This window comes from Pagrus major, chromosome 12, assembly GCF_040436345.1.
Source record: "Pagrus major chromosome 12, Pma_NU_1.0".
Lineage (NCBI taxonomy): Eukaryota > Metazoa > Chordata > Actinopteri > Spariformes > Sparidae > Pagrus > Pagrus major.
Genome location: NC_133226.1, coordinates 21,368,689 through 21,380,911, shown reverse-complemented (window position 1 = coordinate 21,380,911; position 12,223 = coordinate 21,368,689). Strand labels below are relative to the sequence as shown.

At 41.8% G+C, this 12,223-nt stretch overlaps 1 protein-coding gene across 1 annotated transcript in view; it reads right to left on the bottom strand.

Annotated features, from left to right (window-relative positions):
• Positions 1-12,223, bottom strand: part of itga1 (integrin, alpha 1) — a 48,527-nt gene that overhangs the window by 20,342 nt on the left and 15,962 nt on the right. The window contains exons 2-4 of the mRNA XM_073478663.1: positions 7,879-7,999; positions 4,486-4,595; positions 903-991 (exon numbers count right to left, since the gene is read on the bottom strand). Coding sequence (XP_073334764.1) covers positions 903-991; positions 4,486-4,595; positions 7,879-7,999 — 320 coding nt within the window. The remainder of the gene's footprint in view (positions 1-902; positions 992-4,485; positions 4,596-7,878; positions 8,000-12,223) is intronic.

The window sequence follows — 12,223 nt, the reverse complement described above, 5'->3', positions numbered from 1 at the left end:
CAAGAGTCTGCAGCTATGTTAACACAAGTGTAGACCCACCATGGTTAGTGGTCTATTATTTTAGAGCCTCAAGTTTGGCATTATCGCCGACGCCGTCTTGTTTTTTGGAGCAACGAGTGACCATATTTGGGCGCGAGGGTGGAGCTGGGGAGGACACTCGAATTAGATCTGCCCGAGACCCTGATGAAATGCCGAGCTAGCATCTTGTCAGTCGCGAGGTAGACACACCCTGAAGTATTTTACTTCAAATGGGACCATAATGAACACCAAGCTTTATTGAAAAAGACTTGAAAATAGCAATTGAGACCATAAGCTCATTGTCGGTCATTTTTCTCATAAGCTTACATACAATCCAGCTTCTTTTTGCAACCAGTGGAGACTTCCCCCGCTGGCCATTAAAAAGAATGAAGGTTTAAAGCACTTCCAGATTGGCTTCACCTTTCAGACCAAAAAGCTATACGTCCAGAGATACAGGACCTGCCATCGCAGTCCAACATTATATTTCCTTCAACCAAATAACAAGTTGCGTAAATTTAAATAGATTTATTAACCACTAGTCTGGGGTTTCTGTCATTTTCACACCCTGATAATCTTATACTCATGCTCAAATAAAGTTTTACTGGAGTTCATAAACCTAGAAGGCGTGACAACCTCCCACACACATACATTTCTGCATTTATGCAGTTGATTCACAGCATCCTGTTACATTCCCAGGACATGAAGCCTCACTGGGAAACACGGAGGGTCGAGCCCACTGTTTCCATAGAGAGCAAAGGTCCAGAGAACATATACTTGCTGCCCAGTTTCTTGCAGAAAATATGCAGTTCTCCTTTTGCATTGGAGGATGTGATGGAGGATTTACTGTATAGCGCGTTTATATATCAGAGCAGCTTCCCTCTTACCAGAAATCCTCCGTTGGGATTGGTCACCAGCGTGGTTCCCATGGTCATGTTCTCTTTGACTTCGTGTAAGTTCGGGACCGTTGTGTTTTCTAAAAAAAAAAAAAAAATATGGATGAATAAACAGAGTGAGACAAACACAGAGAGAGAGAGAGAGAGAGAGGAACTGAGAGAAGGAACAGCTGGAGAAAATTCCTCTTCAGTATTTTCCCATAGGAAGAGAACCGCTCGACCTCCTTTTGATACTTTTTTCTAGACGTAATAACCACTGACATGTGGCTAATTATAGCATGTTTCATTACTTTTCCATACTATCCCTCGGTGTGTAGCTTATTGTAATTAATAAGGGAAACAGAGAACCAAACAAAATGTTTTGTTGATAAACATCGTAGCTGCAGGGACGGAGAAGGAGAGGATTCGAATCATTAAGCAATCACAACATGTGGCTAAAATTAGCATGTTATGACAAACTATCGCTTCAATTTGGAAATGCTTTACTTTTCTGTCCTTGGGGACCCACATATTCTCCCACTCATTCACATGCCATTTCAATTTTGAATCGAGCTCTTGGGGGATTTTTGATATTCAAACATTGCTGATTCTCATTAGCAGCCAGTTATGACTTTGGCATGCGCTCTCCTTTGAAGAGACATGCACCAGGACTGTTAGTAGTTAGAAGTTTGGTGTGATGAACTTTAATGACGTAAGTTTAGTCGCATTTTTTATCTGTGTCAATACAGTTTCCCCGCTTTATCCATATTTCCTTCCTCTGCCTCCTGAGAAAAACTGATGAGCAGATCCTTTTATCACTTCACTCGAGTTTTATACAGTTTTATCTCACACACCACAATAACACTCTGTTGTGAAATAAGCTGGTTTTAATGTAGCCTTATTTCTTATACTATCTGATAAAATGAGTGACATGGACTAAGATCCTGCACCTCATGACACATCCACGTGGGACTGAGAGCAGCTCTGTGGAGCAGCAGAGGAAAATAAACGCTTTGTCTTCAATGAACTGTGAACTTTAGATAACTATCAGAACAAATCACTTATCACACAATCCCTCTTGGTCTTGGATGACCTTTTGAAAATTAAAGAAAATTACAGGTCAGAGGCCATTTGTAAAGTGGCTTTCACTCAAAGGTGTTTTTTGTAAAATACAGCCAGAAACAGCTTATCACCAGAGTATCCGATAACTGCTTCTCTTTACTTGCTATCCTTGACTGTAGCTAGCTAACATTAGATAATTAGCTCAGCTAGCCATGGAGGTAGTTGCACTAGAGTTTGTCCAGACCGGGACGGCAGATCAGAAGAGGAGTCACCAATGGCGAAGAGGCCAGCTCAGTCTGGTGTGAGAGTTCACACAGCTGAACACCGAACTGGGATTGAACACAGCCTCCAAGACCGACGGAGGATACAGTAAGGAGGCGATTTACAGCGGCTCTGACCAATATTATGACTTTGGGGAAGTGCAGTCGGAGAGAAGTGACAGTGAGTCGGATATCAGCAGTGGTGCACTGTACATTTGAAACTTTAGAGTATTAAATTTACGTTATACAAGCTAAAAAGTTTTAACAACTTAAAATTGTTAGTCCAGTTAGCTAAAAGCAATAAAGACAAAACCCATAAGAATGTATAAGACGGTTTCACAGCACTATAAACAGAGTGAACTTGAAAATAACAGAATTATATATTTTTTCAAATGTGGTTTGTTGCTTTTATTTAATGTTTAATATTTTATTATTTAATATATTTATATAAAAAAGTATAAGATCAGCATATTAAGACATCCTCCATTGTTAAGTACTTCTTCAGCCTGCAAGTCTGCAGCCTGAATTTGCAATTGTGCAGATCATGTTTATTGTTTGTCATTTGGATCCAATTTTCCAAACAGAGTGTAAACATATTGTAGAATTTCATCATGCATAATAGTCCTGGTCTAACCACTTTTTATATTCATTGATGGAAACATGATAAAAAATTACAACATGACAACCACACAAATTTAACTTTGCTCATTATGGTTTGGCACTTTTCTCTCCTGTGCTGGATTAGTCTAAACCTTGTGGAGACAGGCCTGGCAATGGGAGAGTAGGGCGTCGTCAGCGGGCATAGACTGAAATTACTCTGCTGAGATGTGACTGACAAGCAGTTTCCTTCAATCAGACATCAACTTCAACTCTAACTGCTTGGATTTTGCATCATGTATCCACCAAATCTGAGTTAAAGTGCTCTGGCTCCAGCTGCCAGACTCAATCGATTCCCGAGGGATGTTTCCCAGACTAAACTTGAGTTTGTGAGATTTTCGGCTTTTGCTTGTCTCAAACATACAAGATAAAACAAACTCTGCACTAGTCAGAGGGAGAGTATTACCTCCAGCTGTGACTGTATTATCAGCACTTTAAGTCTGTAATTACCAACATCAGGAGAACTGTAAATCTGAGGTGTGAACAGCGGTGTTGAAAAGTCTTAATCCCTGAGCTCAGAGTTAGTGTGCAGCTCTACTGTACACACCAGCTTACAGCACTAATAGAAGCTTTGTGGACTGCTGACCGGGAGCTAAGTTGTGTTTGTCTGTTTAATGAAGATATAATTGGAAGGATGAAACATTAAAACCTTGTTTATTTACTGTCTTCCTGTTCTGATGGGACTCACTTCCTCCCCATGAGACCCAGTCAGATATACAGTAGATTTAAACATACAGTAGTACAAATACACAGAAACTGTCCACAATACAGTACATATTAGGGCTGCAACTACTAGTTTTCTTCATTGAATAACGTCACAATGATTTTCAAGATTAATCAATGTGTAAAGATAGTGAAAAATGCCTGTTCCACTGGTCTTGTTTTGTCCAAAAATATGTAATATGCAATATGTAAGAATTTAATTTTAACAGTTGACGTGTCAGAGACGCCTTTGTATGTGTTTCAGAGATCTACTGAAGATAGCATGCTAGCCAGCTAGCCGTGTAAACACCGACACTTCCTCAGAGCTGTGAGCGTCCAGTCTGGTCAGAGTCAGCAAACAGACCCATTAGCTAACTAGCTAATGGAGTATGATTTCCACAGCCAGTTGTTACATATTGCACCTTTAAAATGTGTTTACAGGTTTTGTAGGGTATTACTGCATATACGAAAAAACGTAGTACAAAGCCTTTTGTGGCTCCAGAGGAAGCTGCATAAATTGTGCATGTGTTGCATTGTGGGTAATGTAGGCACCAGGGTTTGAAGAGGAAGAAGAATGTGTGGGAAAAAAAGGTGATATCTCTGGTTCTCCTTTTTAAACGGTCCATAATGAGTCCAACAGTGTTATAGGAGAGCAATGCTAGAGCAGTGAACTGCTTTTTAAAACCTGCCGCCTACATTACCCACAATGCAACTTAGCCACTGTGAGACATCACTGGAGGTAATTTATCAGATTACATGCAGCTTCCTCTGGATCCACAAAGGGCATTTAACTTCTTGTACACATATACAGTCGAACTCCCTCAGACCTGTAAACACACTTTAATGTGTAAAATTGGCGGAGCGACCCTTTAACAAGCATTCAAACAGACACAACATGCACTCGGTGTTCTTACTGGGCAGCTCCAGTTTGACACACGTGTTGTCCTCCTTCCCCACAGGGCACTTGTAGACGTCTCCTGTCCGTCTGGCCGGCTGACCCGACAGTGGCGACCCAATCAGAACCCTGAGCAAATAAAGAAGAGTTGTGATTGGTTCGTTAGAAATCCTGCCAACAGCCACACAGCCGCATCACAGTTTTACAATTGTGATAACAAGCACAACCCAAATGTTATTGCAGAAATTAAACATTGGCAGGCTGGAAGCGCTGAGTGACTTTTTAAATTTCACAACAATTTAGATTTGCCTTAATTACACTTTTAGAGTTAAATTAAACATAAACAGCTGATTGGCAGATAAAGCTGTTACAGTTTATTATAATTGGCTTATAAATCATGGCTGTCTAATCATTTTGTAATAAAAAAAACACTTAATTTTAACCTTATTACATACTAATGTGTGATATGTTGCAGATGTTTGGAGATTGGTGCAGTTTTATTGTATCTTGTTCAGAGAGAGAGTGTGTGTGTGTGTGTGTGTGCGTGTGTCTGAACTCGACATGTATGTACAGTATGCACATGCCTGCACGCCCGCCTGTGCTACACACACATGTGTGAGTGTGAGTTTCATAACATCGTGTCACTCCGTCAGTTAACTGATGCTAAAAAGAGTCGGTCATCTGCCTTCGTCCAAACACTCGGGCTTATTAACATTCCTGAACTTAAATGGGCCCTGGTCATCTACAGCGAGACACGGAGTGGAACGACAACACACTCTCCGCTGCCTGTGAGAAACACCACGACGTTATTGATTGATTCATGACAAATACTCAACAAGGTGAGACATTATTCTTTTAATTCTTCTATAAATGATGTGTGTGTAGTTTCTCAGCTCATCTGTCATCAGTACAAAAAGGTCAAAATGGTCGGGATTTTTAGGGATGGCAGGTCAGTCGGGCCACCATCTTGTTTCAGACTGAAACATCCCAATAAATATTTGATGGATTGCCATGAAGGTTTGTGCAGACATTCATAGTGTCCAGAGGATTAATAATGATCTTAGTGACCCTCTGACTTTTCATGTATTTTCAAAATGTCATTTTTCCGGTTCTTCGCTGCAAAACTAATGAGATCGACAGAGAGCTGAAAGTGTCAACACTTGCTCTATGTCATTTCCGGTAGAGAAACACTGAAACATCACAGTATAAGTAGTATCTATAATGTGTGTTTTCTTTTTGAAAAGTACAAACCTAGATAGGCTATTTGAGCAAAATCCATCTTTTACATGAGTGTTTATGTTTCCAATCTGATTTCCAGCGCACAGCTGATGCATGACGTAACAGAGTGCGTATTTAACGGATTGCAGTTCGGACAGGGTGCAAACCAACCGTCTCCTTCCCCAAGATGAAGTGGTGTTGATCTTCTCATTCAACTCTCTGCAAGAAAGCAAATTAGCATGTTTTTCCATAACTACTATTTATCGGAGGTCAGAGAGTGTTCAGAATTCTTATGCTGCTTCCAAGAAATCTTATCAAGTCATTTTCCTTCAGATTTTCTTAGTTTGATAGCAAACTTCCCAAGAGATCTCATACATTCTCTACTGTACATAAACAAATAAAAACTTGTTTATTTGTCAGGGATTTTTTGCAGCCTAGCTTATCAACTCAACAACATGACAGTTTCATGAGAGTCTTATGAGAAGAGACGGACTCATGGTGCGATCCAGAGTTAGTTGCAACTAACTGGATGTTGTTTCTCTGAATTGTCTCCGCCACATTTTCTCTGTGTGGCCGACCCACCTTTCCGCACTGCTTAGGTGCAGTGAAGAGCTGAAGGTTGGAGGTCGAGGGGAGACATCTGTGGCTAATCAGTCACCTCCCAGTTGTGGCAACCTGCGTGTTACATCATCCCGTGATTGCCGTGTTAGTCAACCATAATAGTCTCCCACATGGACGCAGTGCGAGCTACATATCATCTCCAGTTTTATTACCTTCAACTCTCTCCATCGCTCTGTTTTATCTCTTTATTTTCTTTCAGTCATCTGTTACCGTTCACGCCTCTGCTCTCTGCCTGCTTCGCCCGATTCGTTTCTCACGAACAACTCCTCCAATCGGGCTCTTATCGCTCAAACAAGTGTGGGTGATACTTTTCTGTGAGCGGGAACAAAATAGTGCTATCTGGAGATCAATCGGAGCCAATGTGTTTCCAGAGAACAGTTTGGAGGTTCAGTCACATCTGGCTCCACTGATTAGCGGTGAGTGAGTTACCGTAACTGATCTCATAAGGGCTTGATAAGATCATTACTGCAGAGCCGCACCAGGTACAGATATGTGGGAAGGAATCAGTGTTGCAACAGGTTGGAGTAACCGGAGGAGAGATGTCGAGAAGAGAGCCATTAACCACACTCTAATAGCTTTTAACGGGGTTTTTAAAAATGTGCTCCCAGACAGTTTCAGAAAGGAGCCACGGACGCTTGGTTTCAGTGTGTTTAAAGGCTGGTGTGTGGATACTCTGGTGGGCAGTTTATGGTTAACAACAGAAGTAGTAAAGGAAAGATCCTCATTACAGCAGCAGCTGGTGTGCTCTCCTTCGCTTCATGTTTTACAGGTGAATTTGGGGTTTTTCCCTTTTGTTAATGTTGTGGATTTGAATTAAACTGAACCGCAGCTCTCGGTTTAATAAAATGTTCTTAAGCAAGAACATTTGTTTTTGCCAGGCCTCTCTTTAAAAAGGTTTTCGGAAAAGTTAACGATGATGAGGACCACCAGAGCAGAGGTGTGAGTTTTTTGAGGAAACACAAAAATGTTGATACCGCTTGTTAAACACCTTCGCCTGCACGTTGTAGTCCAGCATACATCCGAAACGAAAATGCCAATGAATGTGTGTTTCCATCTTCTGCTGCTTCGCAAATATTAGGAGTTGGGTGTATCGAGCTGGTGGTCGAAAGCCATCAAACCATTTCAGAAGAAGAGGTGCAGGGATATCCAGTCAAACCTCAAATGAATGAAAACAGTGTGGAAAACGTCATCATGCTTCACGTATGTCATGACACATTGGATAAGTCTGTCTCCATCGCTGTTTGCTTTTATTAACAGGACAACTTTTCCACCGCAGCCAAGCGTCAAAATTTTTTTTCGATATTTTGTTGTTGTTTTTGCTTTCGACCTTCCAGCATTTCCACTTGTGTTTCCTTAAATGGTGGGATTTTGCTCAAGCCAAAGTCGAGTCATGGAGAAAGAACTGACCAGCACTGATCAGCGCCTCAACAACTCAAAACTGGTTCATTCACAGCGTTCGGTGTTTGGAAAACTTTTTCTTGTTCACGTCTGAAACGGACTCGTGTTTCAATCAGCACCTGTGAGACGAGGAGGAAATTGTGTCGTAATGAAAGATGAATGTTAAGACTCTCACCATTTCCCCTCGCTGTTCTCAAACTGCTGCACGGTGTAGCCAAACATGTCCTCCAGCGGCCCGCTGAACGACAAACCATTTTTCTGGTCCACGTTGAAGGACAACACACAGGCCAGCAGCACTGCAGGACCGGAGGGAAAGAAAAAGGTTAAACAGAATGCAAGAGAATGTTGTTTACTACACAGAATGAGGTAACTGAGACCTGCTTTATCTGCTGCACTGCTGTGTGAGTTTGGATTAAATAAACTGAGGGATTAATAAATAATCAAATCCTGAAATAAGAGACATTTGTATGAATTTTCTCATATATGGAAGCCATGTCAATAAGTAGAAGGTCCGCTTTAATAAACATTCTTAATGAAAACAGTCAAGATGCAACCCAGAAATGAAAAATAAACAGATCCAGTAATAGATTCATTTATAAATAATAGATATTTTGATAATTTAGCCACAATATTTATATAAATCAGATGATATTGAAGATATTTAGTTGTATAGAGATGGTTAACCGAGATGACGATGAACTGTATGAGAGTCATTTTGGAGGACACTGGAGGAATTTCAAACATCACCGTGAAGCACTTTGGTCGGAGTCCAGTCTGACCTGCAGGACAATGGCTTCCTCTCTGCTCTCTGCACAGTCTGCGTCCGTCTGTCACGGAGCTGAGTATATATCACAGAGGCTCTATATAAATCCATCCATGTCTCATTGTGCCGCCACTACAATGACACTCTTTATACCGACCTAGGCAGGGAATTCCTCCAGCGTAATTTATTCAATTCCCGGCCTTGTGAGGGAGTGCAGAGGGGCAGAGGAACAGTGGGTTTATAAAAAGAACGTGCAGACAGAGACCACATACATGGAGACGCAAATAAAAAAGCAGCTATTTGTTCTTTGATGATGATGTTTTGTCGCTGATGTGTCTGACCCAAACAAAATAGAGAGCTACCATATGGCGTCTGGACTCGGCTCCCACAGTAATTACAGACGTTTTAGCCACGCTGGAGATCGGAGATCAAGCAATGACGGCTCAGTCAGTCGGTGCGCCACTTAGGTCCAGTCTTAAATATGTATACGCTTGTTTGATTTAATATGAAATTTTGTGGACACATTCATGGTCCCGAGAGAATCAGTCCTGATGACTTTGGCTTCCTCTAACGCCACCGTTATTGGAGGGACTGCCATGACATTTGATACACATATTCACGTTCCCCCTCAGGATCAACTGTAATAACTCTGGTGATGCTCTGACGTTTCATACCATCATCATCGGGTCAAAATATCAAAAAAAGTCATCCTTGGAAACTGTATAAAAAAGGGCTGTTTTCCTAAAAATACTTGGCAGGTGATTGGACGAACCACCTGTACTTTCTTTTTTTTTAATGTATCAGTTTATTATTATTCTACAGATGAATAAATGAACCCTAAAAAGACAGAAAGTTCATGCTAACAGGACACGCTCGGTAGAAGAAGACACGGAGAGCAACGCACACAGGGATCGGTGCATGCATGTGGACCATAACTCAGGGAGGATTAGATGCATGAATTACATGTAATTAGGTCTGTTTCCAGCTCCTCTCGCTGCTCGTCTTATAAACAGAGGACTTACAAAAACACACTGCTGCCAGTCATCATCCAGTCATGTTTAGATGTTAATCGCCTCGATTTCATATGAGATTACACTTTCTACACTCCCCCCTGGTAAAGAGAGCTAGACAGAGACATAGAGAGAGAGAGAGAGAGAAGCAGACCTGCAGAGTCATACACTGGAATCCCAGCCAAGAAATATTATCCCCCCTGTTACTCCCTCACCCCTTTCTCTACTTCCTCTGTTACCCCTCTCCATCTCTCAGAGAAGCTCCATTTCCTGTTCCTATTAACCTGATTATAGACATCCCCTCAAACCCGTACGTACACACACACAGAGCTAATTTAGCTGATTTAAGATGGCTTCGAGCCAACCAGGCCTTTTCCATTCATCACAGTCTGAGCTCAAGTACAGTTCACAGTCACGCTGGCTTGAGAGGTAAATTACTCGAGGACGTCCTCTGTGTATTGGCCGACAGGTCTTTCACGTGTACCAATCTCATTTTGCTGTGTTTGGTGTCTCCTGGCTCTGTTCTGCTAAAATCAAACCCAGTGTGTTATGCAACTGACTATTTCAGCGAGCTGGGCGAACATCTGCCCTGGAAAACCAATAAGAGGGCTTCTGCCTTTGTGGATGGAAATGGCCTCATGAGCCTCTGAGGGAATGGCATATAAAGCTGTCCATCACTGTCTGGAGGGTTCATACTGTGCTCTATTACACATGGTGAGATGAGGGAGGAGGTGTTTGCACGGCTCTGGTGCAGCACTTCTAGACTGAATGTCTCAACAACTATTGGATGGATTGACATGAAATTTTAATACAGACATTCATGGTCTCCATAGGATGAATCCTTCAGACACTGGTGACCCTCTGACTGTTTCTCTGGTGCTACCACCAGGCTGACACTGTTTGGCTTTTCGTGAAATTTTTCAACAACTATCGGATGGGTTGACATAAAATTTAGGACACAAATTCATGTTCCATTCAGGACGAATTGCGAGAACTGTTTCAATTAACAACCTCAGGCTGTCAGTGGCAAAAACAAGCACTTTCAGTAGATGTAACTTGACGCCTGGAGTTGCCCCAAAGGATAACATTACAACCACAGCTGGTTGTAATGTAGTCATCTACTGCACCAATTCCCAAACTTTTGGTAAGTATGAATTATTTACACACCAAAACACCAGAATTTTCCGTTGAAGGTCCAGTGAAGGATTTAGTGGCATCTCCTGCTGAGCTTACAGACTGCAACCAACTGAACACCCCTCGCCTCACCCTACAGTGGCCACTAAAAACCTGAAGAATGCTAGAGCCGGTGTTTGGTCGGTCGTTTCTGGGCTACTTAAAAAACCACAACGGTGCAAACATGGTGGACTCTGTAGAAGAGGACCAGCTCTCTCTGTGGATATAAATGCTCACTCTAAGGCGATGAAAACACAATGATTCTTAGTTTCAGGTGATTACACACAAAAGGAAATAATTTTATTCCATTTCTACCAATAGATTCCCCTAAAGTCTACACACTGAACATTTAAACATCATAGCTGCTAAACGTGAGCATGTTAGCGCTGTCATTGTTAGCACACTGGTGTTTGCCTGAATACAGCCTCACAGACTCTTGTTTCGACAGAGATGAGGCCCAGCAGATACAGTACAGTCCATATATGTCCTTGTTTATCGTAAGAAAAAATCTCCTTTTTGCTCACCAGCAATTTCTAATCTAATTTGGTTTGAATATCAAAGCCTTCAGACTACAGTGACCGACCAATGAGTCTGTTTATGGTCAAGCTCCATGCGTCCTGAGTGATCCTGGCAGCCTGTCAGCCACACTAACCACAATAAAACCCTGCTGCCCTCTTGAACACTGTTATCAAAACCAAAACGACTCCATTTCAGCATGTAAAACTTCTGCAACACATTAAACCAAGTAGCAAAAGTCAGATCTGTGTGATGCAGCCAGGGCAGAAAGCTGCACAGATCAGCACCTGTTGGCCTGTGAGACATCAAAACAGCAATAAAAATGACCCAAAGTCAGCACCTGTAGGCTTCAAAGCTTCGTTCAGCCACCAGTAAAAACACACACCCGACTGGCACCTGCTCATCTGTAACATATCCAACCAGCTATAATCAGCTTTAAAGCTTAACGCAAATCAGCACCTTTGGGCAACAAAGTCATTAAGTAAACCTGAAACTCAAACTTAATCAGGTGTGGTGAGAAACACATGTCAGTCGTAAAGCTGACACGAGACAGACAGTTAAAACAAATACTCTTAAATTAAAATAAGCAAACATCTGTAGTGGTTCAGAAACTGGATAACGTTAATGACACATCAGTAAGAGTTAAAGAATCAATGGATTCGTGTTTTTATGACAGACCGGTGTCTGACCTGTCGAAGGAAAAAAGCCAAAAAGGGCTTTGGGTGGGACCTGGACCTTCATGCACCATGTGCTGGTGTTTAACAAGAGGCACGGCTGGCAGAGAAGAGAGAGAGAGAGAGGCTTCATATTCTGGCATGACCACTGGCAGCCTAGAGCGTTGACGAGGTTATGAAACTGAAATATTTCCAGATTTCCTGCTTTGTTCTTTTATCTTTATCTGGTTTTCTTCTCCACTTCTTTCGCAGCTTTCCCGTAATCCTCCTGTGATTTATTTTTCAACCCGTTCTTCAATTTCTTCTTGTTTTGTACCAACTCTTTCCTCTCTAATCACTCCAGGAATGGTAAGTCACGAGCTGATAGTCTGTCTGCTTTCAGGT